Here is a 21182-nt window from a genome sequence, read left to right as displayed (position 1 = left end):
TATATATTATATAATTAGCTATATTTAGTGGACAGAGTGAATGATTATGTTTTAGTTGGGTAAAAAGAAATCTCATTTATTTTATTATTACTTGGTTTTGTCTTTATTTATTTTTTATTATGTATATAATTTTCAACAGAGACATTTCGTTTTCAAAAGATACAAAATATTATTTTTTTTCTTTTTGTATGAATTTTATGGCAAATTACAGTTACAAAAGACAAAAACAATAATATTTTAAAAGAGTATTAGATCATTTTAACTTAAGTACATACAATAAAATAATAATTAAAAAAAACATACCAACAAATAATAAGGCAAATAATATCGTGGATTAACAAAAACAACAACTGTACAGTCTATATCACACAATGCACTCTACTTTGAACTTAGAAAAGGAAAATAATTAATTTGACAATAAAACATGTTCTTAGAAATGTTTCCTAAATGGGTCGCAGACTTTGTTAAACTGATTAGATGAACCTCTAGAAAGACTAGTTCTTTCCAACTTTGAGGAAGAGGATGTCACAGATCCAGTGTGTTGGAGTTCGAGGTTTCCCATCCTTCCACCTAAGCAATTTTAGTTGTATTTAACTTTACATTTCCAACAGAAACATTTGGTTTTTCCTGGAATGTTTGGTACCCTGTATCACCACTTAGAAATATTCTTGATTTAAAATGGTTTATAATAAGCTTTGTTTTCTTTCCTTTTCAATCTTTTCTCAGGCCACTGATAAAGCTGAGCATCAGCTGGAAGAAGGACGGTGTGTTGGTTAGGAGTGGCCTGAGTGATTTTAACCGCAGACTGACCGTGTTGAGTCCAGCAGTCAGCGACTCAGGCTTTTATGAGTGTGAAGCTGTTCTCCGCAGCAGCAGCGTTCCCTCGGTCAGCGCTGGAGCATATCTGCATGTGCTTGGTAATACACACAAACTCGACATGACACACACAGTCAAACCTGAAATTATTCATACCCCTGGCTAGTTCTGACTTTTTAAAGTACTTGCTTAAAACTGTAGGTTTAAAGTAAAAATACTACTTTGAGAAAAAACTATGTTTTTAAGTTTACATATGTTTATTTTTGTTCTTGGTGCGGTTCGCTTTCACACAGCAGAGTTTCTAAATGGACAAAAATAGTTTATACAAGTCATCTGCGAATAAACTCTTCTTACATTGGTAAAAGTTTCTGGTTCGAGGACATTTCTCTACCAGCCTCTCTCTCTTAAATTTCGCTTCCTGTCTCAATACTGTCCTATCTAATAAAAAAGGCAAAAGGCCGAAAATAAATCTTAAAAAAAAAGGTTTCAGGTTTACAAGTGAAAAGGTGGACTGTAAATTTGACACCCACAGACATTGTCACCAAATATAAATAAGTGAGGTAAGACTTTTTCACACATAGCCTTATTTCAGTGGTCAAGTTTTGTAAAAGTCTATCTATTGAATCAAGTAATCTACTAAAAAAATATTGTCTAGCATTATCCTTTATAGGCTTAAATTATAGAGAGAAATAACAGATGAACTGAGACTGCAGTCAGATCATGAAGCAGATCAATGTTGATCTTTCTTTCGAGGTGTCAGTGCAGAAATGAACGAAACAATAGGCCTATTACAAAATATTATAAGATTAAAATATGGAAAAATTATAATTAATAATTTTGGTTAATGGATAAACTGCACCGGTAATATTTCAGCATGCTTTCACTTTCATATTCGACATGAAATGCACATTTACTGGTAGAAATGGCATACCACCCTACTCATAATTCATATAGCCGTAATAATGGCTATTACATAACCATAACACACTGTGATATGGCCGGGTTAGTTCGTTGGATTGTTTTGCTTTCTCACTACAATCGATCCCGTCCAGTCTTTTCAATCGAGCCAAGACCATCTCATTCAATGCGATCTTGGACCGTTTGATTTGGCACATATCTGAGCACGATTGCAGGTTTCACATATCCCAAACGAACTGTGCTAACTGAGCAAACGTGACAGATTTCAAAACAAAGTCTAGGTGTGAAAGTACTCTTCAACAGGTTATAATCAGACATAATTCACTTAGCCCAATATAAAAATGTACTTAAAATGAAAGGCATAGGAGTTTCAATTTTTTGAGTGTAGAAAATAAACAGACAATTGGTCAAAATTATTAAACAAAAAGATATATTAATATATTTATATTCTTTTTAGACAACAATACAACAATGTTTTGTAGTCATAACAGTTGAGAAAGAAATATTTGGTGAAATGACCTTCTCAATCACAATAAAAGAGAAAACATTTGCTTTTAAGACCAACTCTCACAAAACTGCTTGTTCAAGCTACTTATTTATAATGAGCTGAATCAACACAATTCTTGAGTTTTTTTGAGGGGATAATTTAATTGTTTAATGTTCAATCAACTTGAATTTGTCAAAACAATTAAGTTAACTGAAGCGTTTTGTGTTGGGACAACGTGAAGGAATTGTGTGAAATCCTGCATTCTAATTCTCAATTATCATATTTTTAATTTTATATTTTGAAGAATTTTTATCAGTCCTTTACAGAAGAAAATAAATAATACAATTTTACTTAAAGCTATACCTAGTAAATCCAGAAAGTCTGTTTTATCAGTCATTATGTAATATTTGCTGCTTATCTAATATCTACTCATTATATTCAGTGTGCTGAGTCAACCTTTTCAATTCAACATGAAAATCTATATTCACTGAGGAACACATGTTGAAGCTAATGAGCGAGAGCAAAGAAACATTCAGAAGCTACCTAAGCATTTTCAACATTATTTACAGCGCATGTCTCCTTCAAGGCTGTTTTCTATCTCCTTTTTTTCCACCTTTTGAAATGCTGTTGGAGTAAAACCAAAAAGCCAGAACAGGATGTTCTCAGAAGTCCAACAACAGTGTCATTTATTTGAAAATCTTCAATCTTGCTTCCTGTGCTATTTGTCTGTGGCATTTCTTTTTTTTTTCAAAGTGTACATGTGGAGGTCATAACCCTCTCTCTTTCTGTCTTTCATGCAGAACCGCCTCAGTTTGTGAAGGAACCTGAGAAACACATCACAGCGGAGATGGAGAAAGTTGTGGACATTCCCTGTCAGGCCAGAGGTGAGATGCTTCCTGACATCTCATACTAATGAGGTTTTTTCTTGTTGTTATTTTTTTACAAAAAGTCCTTTTTTCTTTACTTAGTAACAGCAACATGTTGCACAGAACATCCCTATAGATGAGCACAACATAAAGTTTAATATAACCTGTGGAAAAATGGCAGACTAATTGTTTTTACCAACTGTAATAACAAGTAAAAATGTCAAATTTACATAAAAAAATAATTATTTGATAATGTCATATTAGGGCAACATGGTGGCTCATTGGTTAGCAATGTCACTTCACAGCAACAAGGTCACTGGTTCTAGTCCTGGCTGTTTCAATCGAGCCGAGAGCACCTTACTCAGGCAATCTCGGACCGATTATTTTGGCGCGGATCTGAGCGCGATTGCTGGATTCACACATGCCAAACAAACCGTGCTAACTGGGCAAACGAGACAGGTTCCGAAACAAAAGTCTAGGTGTGAAAGCACCCATAGATGTTAATCCAGAATTGCATCATACTTGGCAAAAACATAAAGTGTGAATGCCCCCCACAGTCCAAAAACATGCGCTATTGAATTGGTGAACTAAATTGGCCGTGTGTATGAGTGCGTGTGTGAATGAGATGTATGTATTACTGAAGTATGGGTGTTTGCCAGTACTGTGTGCGGCTGGAAGGGCATGTGTAAAACATGCCAGAATAGTTGGTGGTTCGTCCGGTGTGGCGATCCCTGATAAATAAGGAAAGTGAATGAATGAATGAATTATGAATGTACCATGATTACTAGATATTATTCACCTTTGTGTCGTTTCCTTTTGATATCAGGTGTCCCTCAGCCTGATATCGTGTGGTATAAAGACGCAGTTCCCATAAGTCCTGTGAAGACGCCTCGATACAGAGTGTTGAGTGGGGGTAGCCTTCAGGTAAACGGCCTTCTGCCTGATGACACCGGGATGTTCCAGTGCTTTGCCCGAAACCAAGCCGGAGAGGTGCAGACCAACACCTACCCTCGCAGTGACCAGTGAGTTCATCCACCCTTCTGTCTCTTTCTCCAGTTTAAACCTGTTTATTTCTGCCTATTACACTGTTTGCATTAGCTATGTTTCCATCCAAAGATGCAAATTATACTTAAAATCGCATAAAACATTTTTGAATAAAGCACTGTTTCCATCCAATGAGTCAAAGTAAACAAAATCGCCACTTCCCAATAAACTGGCACCAAATATCAAAAAGAAAAACAGAATTTGCTGCAGTAGGAGAAGCTATTATAGGCCTTTTTCTTATATACTGTAATAAATGACTTGCTCTTCAGAAGACGAAATGCTATGAACACATGGTGGCTTTTATAGACATGAGAATGGTCATTGTTAGTGCAAACGCTCAAGTCAATTTTGGGAGGTAATAATACTGAACCACTTTGATGATGGACTTTGGCTGAGGGATTTTAGAATTACCAAAACAACAATTTATATGTTTTACAATGTGGTCGGTCTACTGGTTTATCACAAGATCTGTTTAAACAAAACCCTATCACTTTTTTGATATGCATGCCGGAATTTATTTGGTAATTGTGTTTATGTTCATTGCAGTTTATGTGCATTTTTTTTTAATTGGATAAAAGTTTATCCCACTCAGTTGTTTGTAGTTTTTCATGCACATTTTCAAACCTAAGATGCACCTATGATGAAAATCAACTTTTGTAAGCTGGACAGAACTGTGTGCAGGTATAGTGTGTGCACAGTCAAATTGAAGTGATGTAACCCAACAAGTCTCTTTTTTTTTATTTACTGATGTTAAAATAGGACTCAAATCCCAGTGATTTTGAGACCCACCGCAACGTGATGTAGGAGTGTGGTAATAAAGAATAAGAATAAGAAACTGGTAATAAAAAAACTGTTTCAACTTCATAAGTTTAAAACGTTTTTAAAACAGAGCATGTTTGTAATAAAGACAGTAAAATCTGTAATTCTTAATCGTTATAATCACCACGGCCACATGGTGTCAGTAAACACTAATATATGTGTGTGTGTACTGCAAACGGCATTTATGTGAAACTCATCATTTTAGAAAGGCTTAAATAAACTGTACCACAAATATATTAAATAAACTTAGTATTTTTGACTAATAAGCTGTATTTCAGCTACATTCGTGTCTGTCTCTATCACTGACTGCTGTTTATCTGAGGTAATGCAGGAGAAGCAGACACACACTTGGAAACGGTGGGCAGGAAAATGCAGCTCATTTGGATTTAAAGGCACAGGCTACAAAACAGCTACACTGTGCTCAGACATTAAATTGGGCATTTTCTTGAGGCTATAATAAATGTTCTGATGGTTATTTTGAGCTGAAACTTTACAGACACATTCTGGAGACACCAAAGTCTTATCTTACATCTTGTAAAATGGGTAAAATAGGTGCCCTTTAAGTATTTTATACTTTAATCCAAATTGTGCACAAAAAGGTGGATGGAAACAGTTTTTTTTTTATGAATTAATGCTGGGTGTACTTTTGATGACTTTTAAAAAGATGAGTTATCGAACATCAATCTAGAATTCTAGGGTTGAATCTTTTTTAGGTGGAAGACTAATGTAAACATGGATATTGGATAATAAGTGAAGTGTAAACAAAAGAGTGCAGTAATATTAACCACACTGAACTGAGCTAAACTAAACTTAAACTCTGAAAACTGAACTACACTGTTTCAATTTACTATGATCTTTTTTGTGGAGCTGCTTTGACACAATCTACATTGTAAAAGCACTATACAAATAAAGGTGAATTGAATTGAATTGAATTCATTTTGAATTGAATTGAAAATATATGGTCAAAACATTGGATCGGTGTATTACGACTTTAAGAGAAAAATTCAAATTCTGCCATCATTTACTCACCCTTTACATGTTAAAATCCTATTTAAGTTTCTTTCTTCTGTTGAAAAGAAGATTTTTTTTGTTGTATTAATATACTCGCTTGCACCCATAGACTTCTATAGTATTTTTTTTTTCCTACTATAAAAGTCAAAAAAATGCCACATGCCAGCAACCTTTAAAATACCTGCTTTTGTGTTCAACAGAAGAAAGAAACTCATTAAGCTTTACCACCACAAGAAGGAGAATAAACAATGAGGTCAATTACATTTTTGGGTGAACTATCCCTTTAAGCCATATGCTCTTAGACTGATGCACAAACACACACAGACCTTTATTTCCTCAGCTTCTATCTCTGTCTGTCGCTTTCTCTCGCAGTCTTTCAATGCCTCACCAACAATGGCTTCCTTTCTTCCCCATCTCATTCTCTCTCGTGTTGCCGATGTGCTTTTTTGTGGCTGTGATTAATACCCTGTTGTGAGGAAGAATTAGTGAGAGAGAGAGACTGACAGAGAGACAGTGAGAGATAAAGAGGCCTTTTATAGGGGACTGACTGAGCTTATCTTGCCGCTCTGAGACGCACAGAGCTCCCTAAAACACAGAGCGTCAAATCTATTTGCTTTGCTTACAGTGAACATTGATATTGTGTAGGGATGGCAAAAGAAGGGGGTTTATCCCAAATTAAAATCTTGTCATTGTTCACCTTATAAGAGGATCAAAACCTGTATGACTTACTTTCATCTGCAGAACACAATAGATGGTAATATGAACCCTTTTGTTCAAACAATGGAGGACATGGGGTCCAAAATATCATCTTTTGTTCTCTGCAGAATGTACACTACCTGACAGAAGTCTTGTCGTCGATCCCAGTTGTAAGAGCACCAAATAATATCTTAAACTTCGATTATTTGGAAAAGTGGCAGAAGGTAGATTTTTTTGATGAATCAGCTGTTGAACTGCATCCCAATCATCACAAATACTGCAGAAGACCTACTGGAACCTGCATGGACCCAAGATTCTCACAGAAATCAGTCAAGTTTGGTGAAGTATAAATCATACATTCAGTATTGGGTGCGTGCAAGAGATCTGCAGAGTGTATGGCAACATCAACAGCCTGAGGTATCAAGACATTTGTGCTGCCCGTTACATTACAGACCACAGGAGAGGGCAAATTCTTCAGCAGGATAGCACTCCTTCTCATACTTCAGCCTCCACGTCAATGTTTCTGAAAGCAAAGAAGCTCAAAGTGCTCCAGGATTGGCCAGCCCTGTCACCAGACATGAACATTATTGAGCATGTCTGGGGTAAGATGAAGGAGGAGGCATTGAAGATGAATCCAAAGAATCTTGATGAACTCTGGGATCCTGCAAAAATGCTTTCTTTGCCATTCCAGATGACTTTATTAAGTTATTTGAGTCATTACAGAGATGTATGGGTCCAAGCTCGTGGGAGTCATACACAATATTAATTATTTTTTCACTTCACCATGACTTTATTCAATTCAATTCACCTTTATTTGTATAGCGCTTTTACAATGTAGATTGTGTCAAAGCAGCTTCACAGAAAAGGTCATAGTAAATTGGAACAGTGTAGTTCAGTTTGTAGTGTTTAAGTTCAGTTTAGCTAAGTTCAGTGTGGTTTAAAAATCACTACTGAGAGTCCAAACACTGATCCCAAACCATGCCAGCTAGAGGCGACAGCGGAGAGGAAAAAAAAAATTCACTAATTGGCGAAAGTGAAGAAAAAAAAAAACCTTGAGAGAAACCAGACTCAGTTCTATATTCTATACTGTACATTATTTCTGTTAAGTGACAAGACTTTTGTCTAAGCAAAGTTAGAACTTTCTGTCATAATTAAAAAATAAAAAATCAAGGCATGATCATACTTTAGTTTGTTAAAATAAGAGCAATCTAGAGGCCTTTGCCTTTTGATATAAGCCATTTCTGATGTCAAATGATCAACTAGAAGTCAAGTTATTATTTGTTGTTCATAAAGCTTGGATATGTGACAAGACTTTTTTCAGGTAGTGTACACTGTAAAAATGCTGGGTTCAACATTCTATTGATTTTTGTTGGCAAAACATGAAGGAATTAAGTTGCTTATTAGTTTTTACAAATGTAAGTGGATTGAACATAAAACAATTAAGTTGTCCCAAAAAACCTGCAATAATTGTGTTGTCTGAACTGGTTTTAAATAAGTAGTTTTAACACACAGAAAACATCATTTTTTTGAGAGTACACTGTAAAGAACGCTGGGTTCTACACAAGTGATGTTCCACAAATGTTTCAGTTCTGTTCCACAATTTTTTGTGGCTGACAGCAGAAGCTGCTTGGTGCTTTTGTGATGTGTTACGTGATGCCAAAGGTTTTGGGACATCACAAAAGTTACTTTGCTATGTACCTTTGTATTGTAACTTTATCAAATAACTTAATAAAATATAAAAATAGATATTCCCAAATATTAATATAGACCAGAGATGTCCAAACTAGGGCCCGCGGGCCAAAGTTGGCCCATAGTAACCTCTGATTTGGCCCATCATCCCATCTGATAAGAAAGTGAGGGTTGGGCCGAATCCCTTTAGAGATTGTCATTATTAATTTTTGACATAACCTTTTTTGTTTGTTTCATTTGCTGAGCTACTCAAAAAAGCAAACAAAACATAAATGATTCAATTAAATGTTCACATCAGTGAGCAAATCAAGGCAAAAAACAAGTGCAGATTGACAAGGGCAACTCCATACTGTTAAAAATGAGATTGTTTTTTTTTTTTTTTTACTGTAATAAGTTTAGTATAAAATATATTCTGTATTAGGTCATATAAAGCAATGTTTTCTGGTTATTTTTAAATGTTAAATAAATTACAAAATCACCAATGGCAATTTTAATGTAATGGAGTTGGTATATTTAATGGTATATTTAACTTTGGCCCACCATGCAAAATTTTGGCCATTTATAAGAAAAAGTTTGGGCACCCCTGATATAGACTATAGAGAATTGCATGCAACATACATGGACATTTTAATTTTGTTTTTAATCACCCGCCACAATCCACCCTGCAAATAAAGTGACAATTTCTTTACCTGCCCCAACCTGAACCGTGTATCACTATTCCACACAAATCCTTCATGTTGTCACAACACAAATCTATTAAGTTAACTTAATCATTTATACAAATTTAAGTTGATTGAACATAAAACAATTAAGTTGTCCCCAAAAATCCTTTAGAATTTTGGCGTTTCAGCTCATATTAAATAAGTAGTATGAACAAACAGTGAATGTCAGTGAGTGTAGACAGTCTTGCCGCTTTGTAAACGATGAGTAAATTACAATATTTTAATATTCATTTAGGTATTAATCTTCCTTTTTATCAATCAGTCTGCCTTCAAATTCCCATTTACATTTAATAATGCATTACTTTTCTTCTGTTAAAATATTAAAATTTCCAAACCACCTTTTTTTAAATATATGTGTTTGGATTAAAAAGTCCAAAATTGAAATCTAGTCATTTTTTATTTGCTTATTTATGTCGTTTTAAACCTGACTTTCTCCTCTGGAACGCAAAATATGACAATGACAGTCATTAAGGTTCAAAATGTCATTTTTATATTATTCTTAATATTTATATTATTTAAATTATATTATTTTTATATAAAAAGTTGTACATATTCAAAACAATACAGTCCAAAAAAAAAAGACTTTTCATTTGCTTGTTCAAATGACTTGTTTAAAACGAGTTGAAAATGAGTTAAAACAGCTTAACAACTTAATTGTTTTATGTTCAATCCACTTAAATTTGTGAAAACAATAAGGTTAACTTAATCGATTTGTGTTGAAAATGAAGGACTTGTGTGGAACGCAGCATTTTTTTACAGTAAGCTGGAGTAAATGACAGAATTGTAATTTTTGGGCTAACTATCACTTTAAGAATTAGTTTTCCTTCATTAACTCATCTAGAAATTGCAAGGAACTGTTTTACACACACACTTCCCAAATCCCCAATTTTCTTATCCTTGTCAACATTTCTCCATGAATAGTTTTTCTTCTGTTATTCAGCTTTTTCAATTTATACCTGCTTTCATTCTGTTGCTTTTCTCTTGTTTTGTTCAAAAGCCATGCTTTGATCGGCAAGCACTGGGTTTTGTGTGATTTCCCATTGCTTACGATTGTGAGGAGGTGTTTGAAGGTGTGTGTGGTGTTGCGCATCTTTGTTTCTCATGCAGTCGATGTGCTTCTCTCACAGGTATAGCACCGAACATCACGGCAGGGCCTTCCGACAGCACTGTGATTGACGGCATGTCAGTTATCCTGCACTGTGAGACCTCGGGAGCGCCCCGTCCTGCCATCACCTGGCAGAAAGGTGAAGAACACATCCTTCAATGTCTCCACTCACATATTTCTGAAGAACAGCTACAAAGTGTCAGTTCCCAAGCTGCAGTTCACCTCAGTGCCTTTCTGTTCCTCTTTTTTACCTGCTCTGGATGGTTGTTTTCTGCCACTCCATAACACTGTTTTACTGCAGTGCAGCCTTTACGTTATACTGTACAGATGACAGAATACATGGAAATGATTTTGATTTAATATAGGTTACATTTATGCAAATATGCGTTGTTGATATCATGGGGCATTTTCATTCTCACGCATGACCAAAATGAATATAATCAGTATCTTTATCATTTAAAATGCAGATAATGCACCCGCTTCAAATGTTATCACTCGATTGAATAGGCGTTATCAGTGTTTATCAGCTGATAGATATGGGCCAGTAGGGGCCTTCTGCGCCTACTGGTTGGCTCAGAAGGCTGTTATCATCCATCCACATGGTTAATCAGCTATACCAACAGAGAAGACTCCAGATCTGTTTTTACATTACTGTGACAGGTTTAGGGTTGGGGTAGGGGTAGATGTTGATTAAAAACAGTTAATAGGAAATTTAATAATTCTCGTGGCTAATCAGCTATACTAATGGAGAAGACTCCAGATCCAGATCTTTTTTTACAGTACTGTGATGGTTGGGTTTAGGCTTAAGGTAGGGGTAGATGTTAATAACATACAATTATTAGGAAATTTAATAAATAATATAAATAATTCTCATGGTTAATCAGCTATACTAATAGAGAAGACTCCAGATCCAGATCTGTTTTTACATTACTGTGACGTTTAGGGTTGAGGTAGGGGTAGACATGAATAAAATACAATTAATAGGAAATTCATTCATTCATTCATTTTATTGTTGGCTTAGTCCCTTTATTATACTGCAGAATGAACCGCCAACTTGTCCAGCACATGTTTTATGCACTGGATGCTCTTCCAGCTGCAACCTATCTCTGGGAAACATCCATACACACTCATTCACACTCATACACTACTTCCGTTTAGTTTATTCAATTCATCTATAATGCACGTCTTTGGACTTGTTGGGGAAACCCAGAGGAAACCCATGCAGACATGGAGAGAACATGTAAACTCCACACAGTAATGCCAACTGACCCAGCCGGGGCTTGAACCTGTGCTACCCACTGCGCCACCATGACACCCCATCTAATATCATACTAACAATTATTAAGCAGCAAATATTGAGCTGAAAGTCTCAGTTAATGATCTGATAATAGTGATAGTTGTACCTTAAAATAAAGCTTGACCATTTATTTAGTTTGGGTTTTGTCCTCCACGATAAGTTGCTGTTTGTTATGACACAGAAAAGAGTCTAGAATGTCTTTAAGCATGCTAAAAACTAATTTCCTAAATACCCACTTCTGTTTTGTTTGCTGAAACTGTTCACTTAAGAAGCTACAAATCTTTAACCAAAGCCATCTGAAAGGTAAGCAACTGGATTCTACAAAATTGAATTATTTGTATGGGAGACTGGCAGATTAGAGAATGTCCACCCCAGCACTGCGCTTTACATGTCATGCTGGAGCTGGAGAACAGTAAACTAGCATGTTTGTAGGTTTAAAGGATTAGTTCACCCCAAAAATAAAAAATAAAATTCTATCAATGTTTACCTACACTTCCCTTGTAACAAACTTGTATGACTTTTTCTGTGGAACACAAAGAAGTTTTAAAGACTGATTTTATCATTCTCTATGCAGTTATAATGAGTTGGGGCTGAGACTGTCAAGCTTTAAAAAGAATGTATAAAAGCAGTCCACATCACTCTAATATTTTATTCCAAGTCCTCTAATATTAAACCTTTCCTTTGTGTGAGCAGCCCCAAATTTAAGTATTTTTTTCACTAAAAATGTTGACATTTTTTAAAAGAAAGTAGTTTGAGTCAAATCATTTCAATGATTCAGTCACATTTCGCTGGAATGGGAAGGTTGTCTTAGCATAATAATGTATATTTCAGTCAATTTCTCACATAACATTACAGTACTTCCTAATAATTTAGATACAATGTTTGAATCATGTTGGCCACTGCCTTTATACTGCTTTTGTGTTTTTTTCTGAGATGTTCAGTTCCCATGGGGACTAATTGCATGGAAAGAAACAAGCAGTGCAATTCTCCTGTTGTGAACAAATAAAGTCCTACAGGTTTGAAGAAAGGTGGCTATAAATACTTAAATTATAAATACCCTTCAACCGTAACAAAAAAAAACAACAACAGGTACCTACAGAAAGAATCTATTGTTGATAACTAAGCCAAAGATTTGCAGCATAATCAAGTGTGGTATTTATTTGATGATAACCTTCAAACCTGCAGTGAATGTGTAACTTAAAGGTTTACAAAAACAAAAGTGTTCAGGGTCAACTTGTTCAGCTTGTTTGAGATATTCATGGACAGGATTTAAGTACGCAGCCAGGATGCTGAAGTTTGGGATTCTTAGGGGTCATTCACACAGAATGCCTCTTCATGTCTAAAATGTTTGTTTTTTCCGTTTTAAAGTATAGCTCAGGGCATGAGGGTATTCAGACACAGCCACCACATGCATGTAAACAGAAACTTGCAGCACTTGCCCCAACACTGAGTTCTTCTGATAGGTCCACTACTTAGGGATTTTGCATTTTGTGGTTGATGTTATCCTGCTGGCCTCATAAGGCTTTGACCACTAGTCGTTTTTAACATCAACATATATTTCATAGTTTGGGGTCAATTGGGAAAGCAGTGAGAGGTCAGCTTCCGTATTCAAAGTCATGGCCACAGCGAAAAAACTAATAAAAAAAAACAGTAAGATGCCTGATTTCAACACAGGCTCATTGTGGATACGTACCCAGGTCTACATTTCTAGAGAGACAGCAAAATATGTACCCAGACATATGTCTGGCTGCACTTCGTCTGTAAAATGAATGCTGGGGTGTGAGCGTGTGGAGTAGATGATGCCACTGACAGCTTCTGTTGCCTTTTGTGCTACCCCTTGCTCAGTAGCTTGGCACGTACACTGAAGGACTTGGGATGTAGAGCGGAGTAGTTCGGTTTAAGGAAGGAGGTGGGTGGTTCAGTCGGTCAAAAGCAAGCTAATCGGCTGAAATCTATATTGCGGCCTCTAGTGGATTTATGTGAGAAGAGGACATGCAAATGGTACATGCAAGAGCAACTTGAAATCACCAGAAATGTACACAGATTTGAGAAAACAAAAACTGCAAGCAGACGTAGCTCTGTGGACTGTATTTCGTGGTCTCCAGCAATGTAGACTTGGGTATGTATCCACAATGAGCCTGGATTGCCTGGAACAGGTGGGGTGGTTTGCTCCCCTAAGTGGAGAAGTTCTCATGTCACAGGTTCTTGTTCACAAGAGATGGTTGGTCAGAGTTTGAAACCAACAGGTATATCAGGAGCAGTAATGCAGACCATTATAGTGAAGAGGGAGCAATCTTTCGATTTACCAGTTGGTCTGTGTTCCAAACATCCCTCAAAGCTTTGGTTAATGGTTCTCTTGATTCTGTGTCGAAATTAAGTCCCTGTATTGTCAGTTTCAGCACACTGTCTGTTTCCCTGCATAATGGAACAACGGTTAGAGTATTAACCAGGTCTCTCTATGTCTGTGTGTTCTCTCAACATCATCTCGTTCCAAATTTGAGAGAACAGAGGTTACACTAGTAACCCAGACATCTTTTCTGCAGGGTGTCTGGGCTGTCCTTGTGAGACAGAAAATGAGACTCAGACATCTGGATGTGACTTCATTGGAGGTGGTTTGGGCATCTGGTTAGGATGCTTTCTGGATGCCTTCTGGTGAAGGAATTTTATGCATAACCAATTGGGAACAACACCCAAAACACGCTGGCCCACATTTCAGACATTGCTGGGGAGCCCTGGGAGCAATTAGGGGGTTAGGCGCCTTGCTAAAGGGCAGCTTAGTGTTGGGTATTGAGGGTAAAATAGAGCACTGTTCATTCACTCCATCTTTTACAACTCCTGCCAGCACTGAGAATTGAACCTGCGACCAAGATGAACTCTTTAACTCTTCGTCCATAATAGATACATTGTTGTGTTGTGAAATATGTAAACCAAATGTTTAAAACCGTATGAAATCCAAACATAAAAGAGCATATGATGGGCACTTTAATATACAGTCCACTGTTGTATTTTTGCGGTAACTTTCTGGCAGCACGGTTGCCAGGAATTTACCGCAACTGCCTCTTCATAGTAACTTACCTGTAAATGTGTTTAACAGTAGCAGGGCCTTACCGCAACTACATTTTATAGTAAAATAGCCCTACCGCAACTTCTTTTTATGGTTAAAAATTGCGTTTTAACTTTACAGTATGATAATTTTTACAGTACTTTTACTGTAATTTATTCACATTTTACACTGGCACTACAAAACCTTTATTTAATTAATTTCAACCAAGTGACGAGATCGTGTTCATCAGTATTTTTATTATTCATTCTTATTATATCAATTTGAAATGGTTTACTATAGACATTTTCATTCATCAATCTATTTAAATACATTTTGTGATACAAGATGTTAATGTGGTGACACGGTGGTGCAGTGGGTAGCACTGTCACCTCACAGAAGGTAAAGAAGATCGCTGGTTTGAGCCTCGGCTGGGTCAGTTGGCGTTTCTGTGAGGAGTTTGCATGTTTCCCCTGTGTTGGCGTGGGTTTCCTCCAGGTGCTTAGGTTTCCCCCACAGTCCAAAGACATGCGCTATAGGTGAATTGAATAAACTAAATTGGCCGTAGTGTATGTGTGTGAATGCAGGGGTGCATGGGTGTTTCGCAGTGCTTGGTTGCAGCTGGAAGGGCACCCGCTGCGTAAAACATATGCTGGATAAGTTGGCGGTTCATTCTGCTGTGGCAACCCCTAATGAATAAAGAGACTAAGCTGAAAAGAAAATGAATAAATGAATGTTAGGCATTTTATTGTATTTTTGTGGTAGCTTACTGTTGCCTGCAGTTTACCGCTACTGCCTCTTCACAGTCACTGACCTGTAAATGTGTTTTACAGTAGCATGGTGAACATTTTATAGTAAAATAGCCCTACCACAACTTCTTTGTATGGTTAAATGCCCTTTATCACATTAAATTTTACAGTATGGCCCTTTTTACAGTACATTTACTGTAATTTATTTACATTTTACACTGTCGCTACAAAATGTGGTGAGATCATTTTTTCATGTGTGTGAGAACAGTGTTTTTAATATTCATTGTTATTATATCCATTTTAAATGGTTTACTATAGTCATTTTCATTCATCTGTCTATTTTAAATACAGTTTGTGATACAAGATGTTAATTAATATTGTTTTTCATTAACTATCTCTTTTTTGTCTTCAACTACAGTAGCAGTACTTGATTACTTTGATTACAGTACAATACCGCAAATTTCTAGTATGCAGTGAGTTACTGTAAGTTTTAAAAAGACCCTCAATGGAGTTCATATTACAAAAGTGAACTGTAAAGAATGTATGGGGTATTTTACTGGGTGTTTTTGCAGTAAATAACTCTAAAATTGTGGCAAAGTCTAACAGTGTGGGAAAGGAAAGGAGAGGAAAGGAAAGGAAAGGTTGTGAAGTGGTCCACCCATACTTGTAATTTACACATTCACAGCATGATCACACATCTGGAGAAGTGGGTAGCCATTGCTGTGGTGCCTGGGTAGCAGTTGGGATTGGTGCCTTGCTCAGAGATTCTTACCTCAGCCATGGTATTAAGGTTGGAGAGAGTATTGATTTTATCATTATATTGTGTTATATACATATATTGGCACAGCCATATCACCCTGCAGCCCAAGACCGGTTACTAACTGAAGCTAAGCATGGGAGACCACATGAGAAAACTAGGTTGCTGTTGGAAGTGGTGTTAGTGAGGTCAACAGGGGATGTTCAGCCTGCGGTCTGTGTGAGCTCTAATGCCCCAATATAGTGAAGGGGATGCTATACTGTCAGTGAGCATCGTCTTTTGAATGAGACATTAAACCGAATTGGCTCCAACACTGACTACGTTTACATGGACATCAATAATTCGATTTTGATGTGATTAAGATAATACTCTGATTAAGAGTTAACCATGTAAACAGCATTTTTTAATTAATTTATTCAGATTAAGGTCAAAATCAAACTAAAGAGAAATCAATTAAGACTTTAGTCGCAGATTTTAGTCGCATTATTGTATACTCTTTGCACCTACCCAGTCAGTGCAGACCACAGACACCTGCATCGTAAAATGCGGAGCTTTTTTTTTTCTTCCATTCAGCATGCGATATGAACTTCCATTAAAACAACTCTTTCAGCAGTTCATATCTGCATCCAATATCTCATTTGTCACGGAGGGCGTGCATGAAATATTCGTGAATGAGAGTGAAAGTGCCAAACTGTGGTTAAAGTCTACAAACTAAAAATGAAACACCCGAAATTGCATAAAACTCGAAATAGCGCGAAATGCGGATAGAGCGGTGATGCAATGATGTTAATCGAATTTTGTGCTATAACACGTAAAACGGGATCATGAAAGGAACATTCAAAAAGCAACTCATTTAAACACTATAGTCTTATTATTCTCTTAATTAGATTAAAGCAAATAATTCGATTACTGATGTCCATGTAAATGTGGTCACTGTCTCTCCTCGCCACCTATAGCAGGTGTGTGGTGAGCACACTAGCGTCATTGTCCTGTGGCTGCCGTCGCATCATCCAAGTGGATGCTGCACACTGGTGGTGGTGTGGAGAGACCCCTCCCCTCATGATTGTGAAGTGCTTTGGGTGTATGGCCATACACGATAAATGTGCTATATAAACACACATTACATATCGAACCTGCCACAGTACCTTTGGACCATAATTTCAACTGTCTAACCCAGGGGTACCCAATCTCAGATTGAAGCAGATTTAGCTTCAACCCTAATTAAACACACCTGAAGCAGCTAATCAAGCTCTATTTAGGCATACTAGGAACTTCCAGGCAGGTGTGTTGAGGCAAGTTGGAGCTAAACTCTTCAGGACAGTTTGGGCACCCCTGCTCTAACCACTAGGTCACAGTTTATTTTTAGTTATTTTCAACCATTATATCTTAAATGTCTTTATGGTCTCTGCAGGAGAACGAGTGCTGGCAAGTGGTTCCGTTCAGCTCCCGAGGTTTACTCTCCTGGAATCAGGAAGTTTACTCATAAGCCCGTCCCATATATCAGACGCTGGCACCTACACCTGCATGGCCAGCAACTCACGTGGCATAGATGAGGCCTCTGCTGACCTTGTGGTCTGGGGTGAGTATGTGTGTTTTGAAGGGTATAGATCACAAGTCTCTTTTTTCCTTCATGATGAAGCGTGCTTGCATGTTTTTGTCATGCACCTGCGCATATGTGCATTGACTTTGTTCCTTTTTTACAGCGCGCACACGCATTACTAATCCCCCTCAGGATCAGAGCGTCATCAAAGGAACGAAAGCCACCATGACTTGCGGTGTGACACATGACCCCAGCGTCTCAGTCAGGTGCAGCTCACATACACTTCCCGTAAACACAAAACAGTGAAGATAGGTTGGCGGATGCTACAAAATATCAATGTTTTACCTTTGAAATGCTGTATGTGGTATTCTTTCTGTATGTAGTTGCTGAGGGATTCTAAATGGAATTAATACATCACTGTGCAGTTGCTAGGGTATTTTAATAATACTATTTTGGTTTGCAACACAGCTTAGACTTGCAACTTGAAACTTAACCCTATTTGTGTTACAATAAACGGATCTGTTTTCAAGCTTCATCATATAGCTGGATATAGAGTGCATAGATTGGTTACTACAGTGTTCATAGGTGAATACGTACTTCTGAGAGGTTGCTGGTTGATATCTATTTAGATTGTTTAGGGTGGTTTTGGTTATGGTGTTGCAAGGTGGATGCAGTGTTTTCTATTGTATTTGTGGTGTTATGCCATTAGATGGATGCAGAAGTGTTTAGGGTGGTTGCTAGGTGGTTACTAGGTGGATACTAGGTGATCACTAGGTAAAATTATGCAGATGCTACACTGTAAAAAATGACTTGTTCACTTAACGTAGTTAAGTCATCTTGTTGCGATGACTCAGTTAAGTTGTATTGACTTAATTCTCTAAGTTTTCTCAACTTAAAATGTTTAGTTGATAGAGTTAAATAATTGACCCAACTTCTTATTTCAAGTCAACTGGACTTGCAAAGTTTAGTTTTATTAGGTTAACTTACATTATCAATTTAGCATAACTTGCCAAGTTTAGTTGAAATACAACTTACAAATTTGAAGTTGATTTCTAGCAGATTTTCTTAATTAGAAACAGAGCAGACAACAAAATACATTTTATTAAATGTTTTTACTCCCAATTTAGCAATTACACAGGATGTACTTACAATATAATTGTCTTTACAAAGTATTTTTTCTTATAAAGTATTTCTTTACAAAGTAGTTGTAAAGTAAAAGTAAACTAAAGAGAAGTAGAAAAAATACATGTAAAACTAAACTATACAACTAACACAGGCTCTTGGGGAAAAAATGACACAAGAACTTGGAAGATTATAAAATCTGATCTGAATATTTCTGATTTCCATGAGTCAAAAATGCCAAACAATAAACAATCTTTATATTTCTTTCTTTACATTACAAATTCTAAAACATAGTTGCACAGCCACCTTTCTGATATAAATGATATATAATATTTGTAATATTCAATCATTTAGGGTGGACAGTATACCCATTGAGGAACAGGCACTATTATGTTATAAGTTATTTAAAAAACTAGCCGTTACTTCATTTAGCCGACATTAGGGTATATGCCGAGCTAGTGTTGTTCCCATACTGTTAAACTTCCGGTGACCTGTTATTGTAAGTTTTTTCCATTTTATATGATTCCTTTTACAGCATCGATGTTGTAATGTAATTAAAATACAATCAGTTAAACAGACTTTGGCATTCATTTAGTTGCTCAAGCGTAAAACGAGACAAAAAGCCATTTACTCGCACGCGCCCATCAGAATCAGCAGGCTAGCGCAAAAGCTCCATTGAATATACTGAGGTAAAATAAATGTTCATATTTAAAGACATGGCTGGGGAAAATGTAATTTAATGCAGTGCAAGAAGAGACCCACTTCACATCGGATATCACTCAGCCAGTGGAGATCGCTGATTTTTAAGGAAAATAGACCTTAAACACTTCGATTTTGCAATGGCATTCAGTTTACCGGAAGCGCTTAACCCAGGTTACTGGCAAATTAAAAGTCCTATTAGCATACGTAGCATATACCCTATAATATAAGTTTCTGGCAGCGCAGTGTCTTGTTGTCATGTTTCATTTACGTTGTTCGCTGATTTTATTCAACAAAATTAGCATAAGCTTAGTATTTAGAACAAGTTATTGCTACTTTGCCTAATGGTCAGTGCAGTAAGTGACTGTATTATCATCAATAACTTGACTTGTTTAGAACAAAAGTTTGTAACATACAAAAACATAAAAAAACGAAATCTTACCTATGAAATGTTCTGCCTTTATGCTTTGTTTGCTCATTACTACACCCGTACGCGGCGCAAAAGTCCAGCATCTTCACATTGGCTTTAGTCTTGACTAGTGCTGTTGAATAACATTTGTCCTGGGAGCACTGTTTAAATATGGCGGCGGTATTGGTGCACGCTCTGGGTCCGTTTGTGATACCTAGTGTATATATCTATGGCTATTAACAAGTGGGCAGCTGCAAAGGTAACTGTAATTTTACAGCACCTGGGAATATCCTTGTTAGGAACATCAAACTTTCCGCATTGACTGGAATGCAGAGGTTCATTAAAAATGGTTTAAAAATGTGAGTATAGCGATGTCTGCCTGAGCAATTTCATAGCCTCCCATGTTTCACGACATTCAAATCCCCACAGATAAAATCGTCTGGTGTTAATGATGCCTCGCCAGCGTGAAATCATGAGCCATTACATTATCTCAACATTTACAACTTCCACAGCCCTCTGAATCTGCCTGGAATCTCAGTGTGCTCGATTGGAAGTCTGCAGCCTCAGTCGTCCTCCATTACGGCGGACTGGCATTGAGGAGCGATTCGAAGGCAAGATTCAGACTCTCATTAAAACCTGCGAGTGAGTTCCTCTCGGTGAGAACCTGAACTTCACTTAGCGACGACTTGTAAGAGTTGTTTTTTTTTTCAGCTGATGTCAAGCTACCTCTCCCATTTCTTTCTGTCCTCCATAATCTCCGTCCGAACACCCGTGGAGGCTTTCTGCTTGTTTCGTAAGGAATGAGGCATGGGAAGGAGGGGTAATTGTGTTGGATGGAAGCAGTAATTGATAGCAGCAGTAAAAGGATTTCCAACAAGCCGGGCCATGATGCAATTAATCACAAGTGTTTGGGAATGCATATCTGTTTGCAGTGTGTGTGTGAGAAGGTCTTATCGATTACACAGAGGTTAGACACATCTGTTAGAAGCGCATGATGACCTTGGATGTTCCCTAAGCACTATACAGTGGCTTTGTGATGAGTCTAATATGCTCAGTTAAATGCACTTGAGGTGTTTTTTTCAGTCAATAAAGAGATGCATTTGTATTATCTAATGCTGCTTTCTCTTTGTCTCATCTTAACTAGCTTTTTAATTAGCAGTTGAATTTTTTAATTAACGTTCATTAGCAAGAAAACATCAAATCAGAATCGACTCTGCTGACTTAATAAAGATAATGATTTCCCTTGTAAAAATGTAATAACTTGATCTCTTCCAGAAACACCTGCTGAGGTATTCTGAAGGGTTGCAAATATGTTGCTTTAAATGTTTTGTGTATGTATTAGTTTTTTGTGGTTGCTAGGTGGATGCTCAAGTGTTTGCACCTGTTGCTTGTTTGT

At 36.9% G+C, this 21182-nt stretch overlaps 1 protein-coding gene across 1 annotated transcript in view; it reads left to right on the top strand.

Annotated features, from left to right (window-relative positions):
- The window catches only part of sdk2b (sidekick cell adhesion molecule 2b), a 153161-nt gene that overhangs the window by 6774 nt on the left and 125205 nt on the right, over nucleotides 1-21182 (top strand). The window contains 7 exon segments of the mRNA XM_056469338.1: nucleotides 727-917; nucleotides 3022-3105; nucleotides 3914-4095; nucleotides 4097-4109; nucleotides 10196-10312; nucleotides 17428-17595; nucleotides 17720-17822. Of these exon segments, the coding sequence (XP_056325313.1) occupies nucleotides 727-917; nucleotides 3022-3105; nucleotides 3914-4095; nucleotides 4097-4109; nucleotides 10196-10312; nucleotides 17428-17595; nucleotides 17720-17822 (858 nt within the window).

The sequence above is a fragment of the Danio aesculapii genome, chromosome 12, assembly GCF_903798145.1.
Source record: "Danio aesculapii chromosome 12, fDanAes4.1, whole genome shotgun sequence".
NCBI classification, from domain to species: Eukaryota; Metazoa; Chordata; class Actinopteri; order Cypriniformes; family Danionidae; genus Danio; species Danio aesculapii.
Note: the sequence above shows the minus strand (reverse complement) of the source record. Positions and strands in the feature narration are given on the sequence as shown.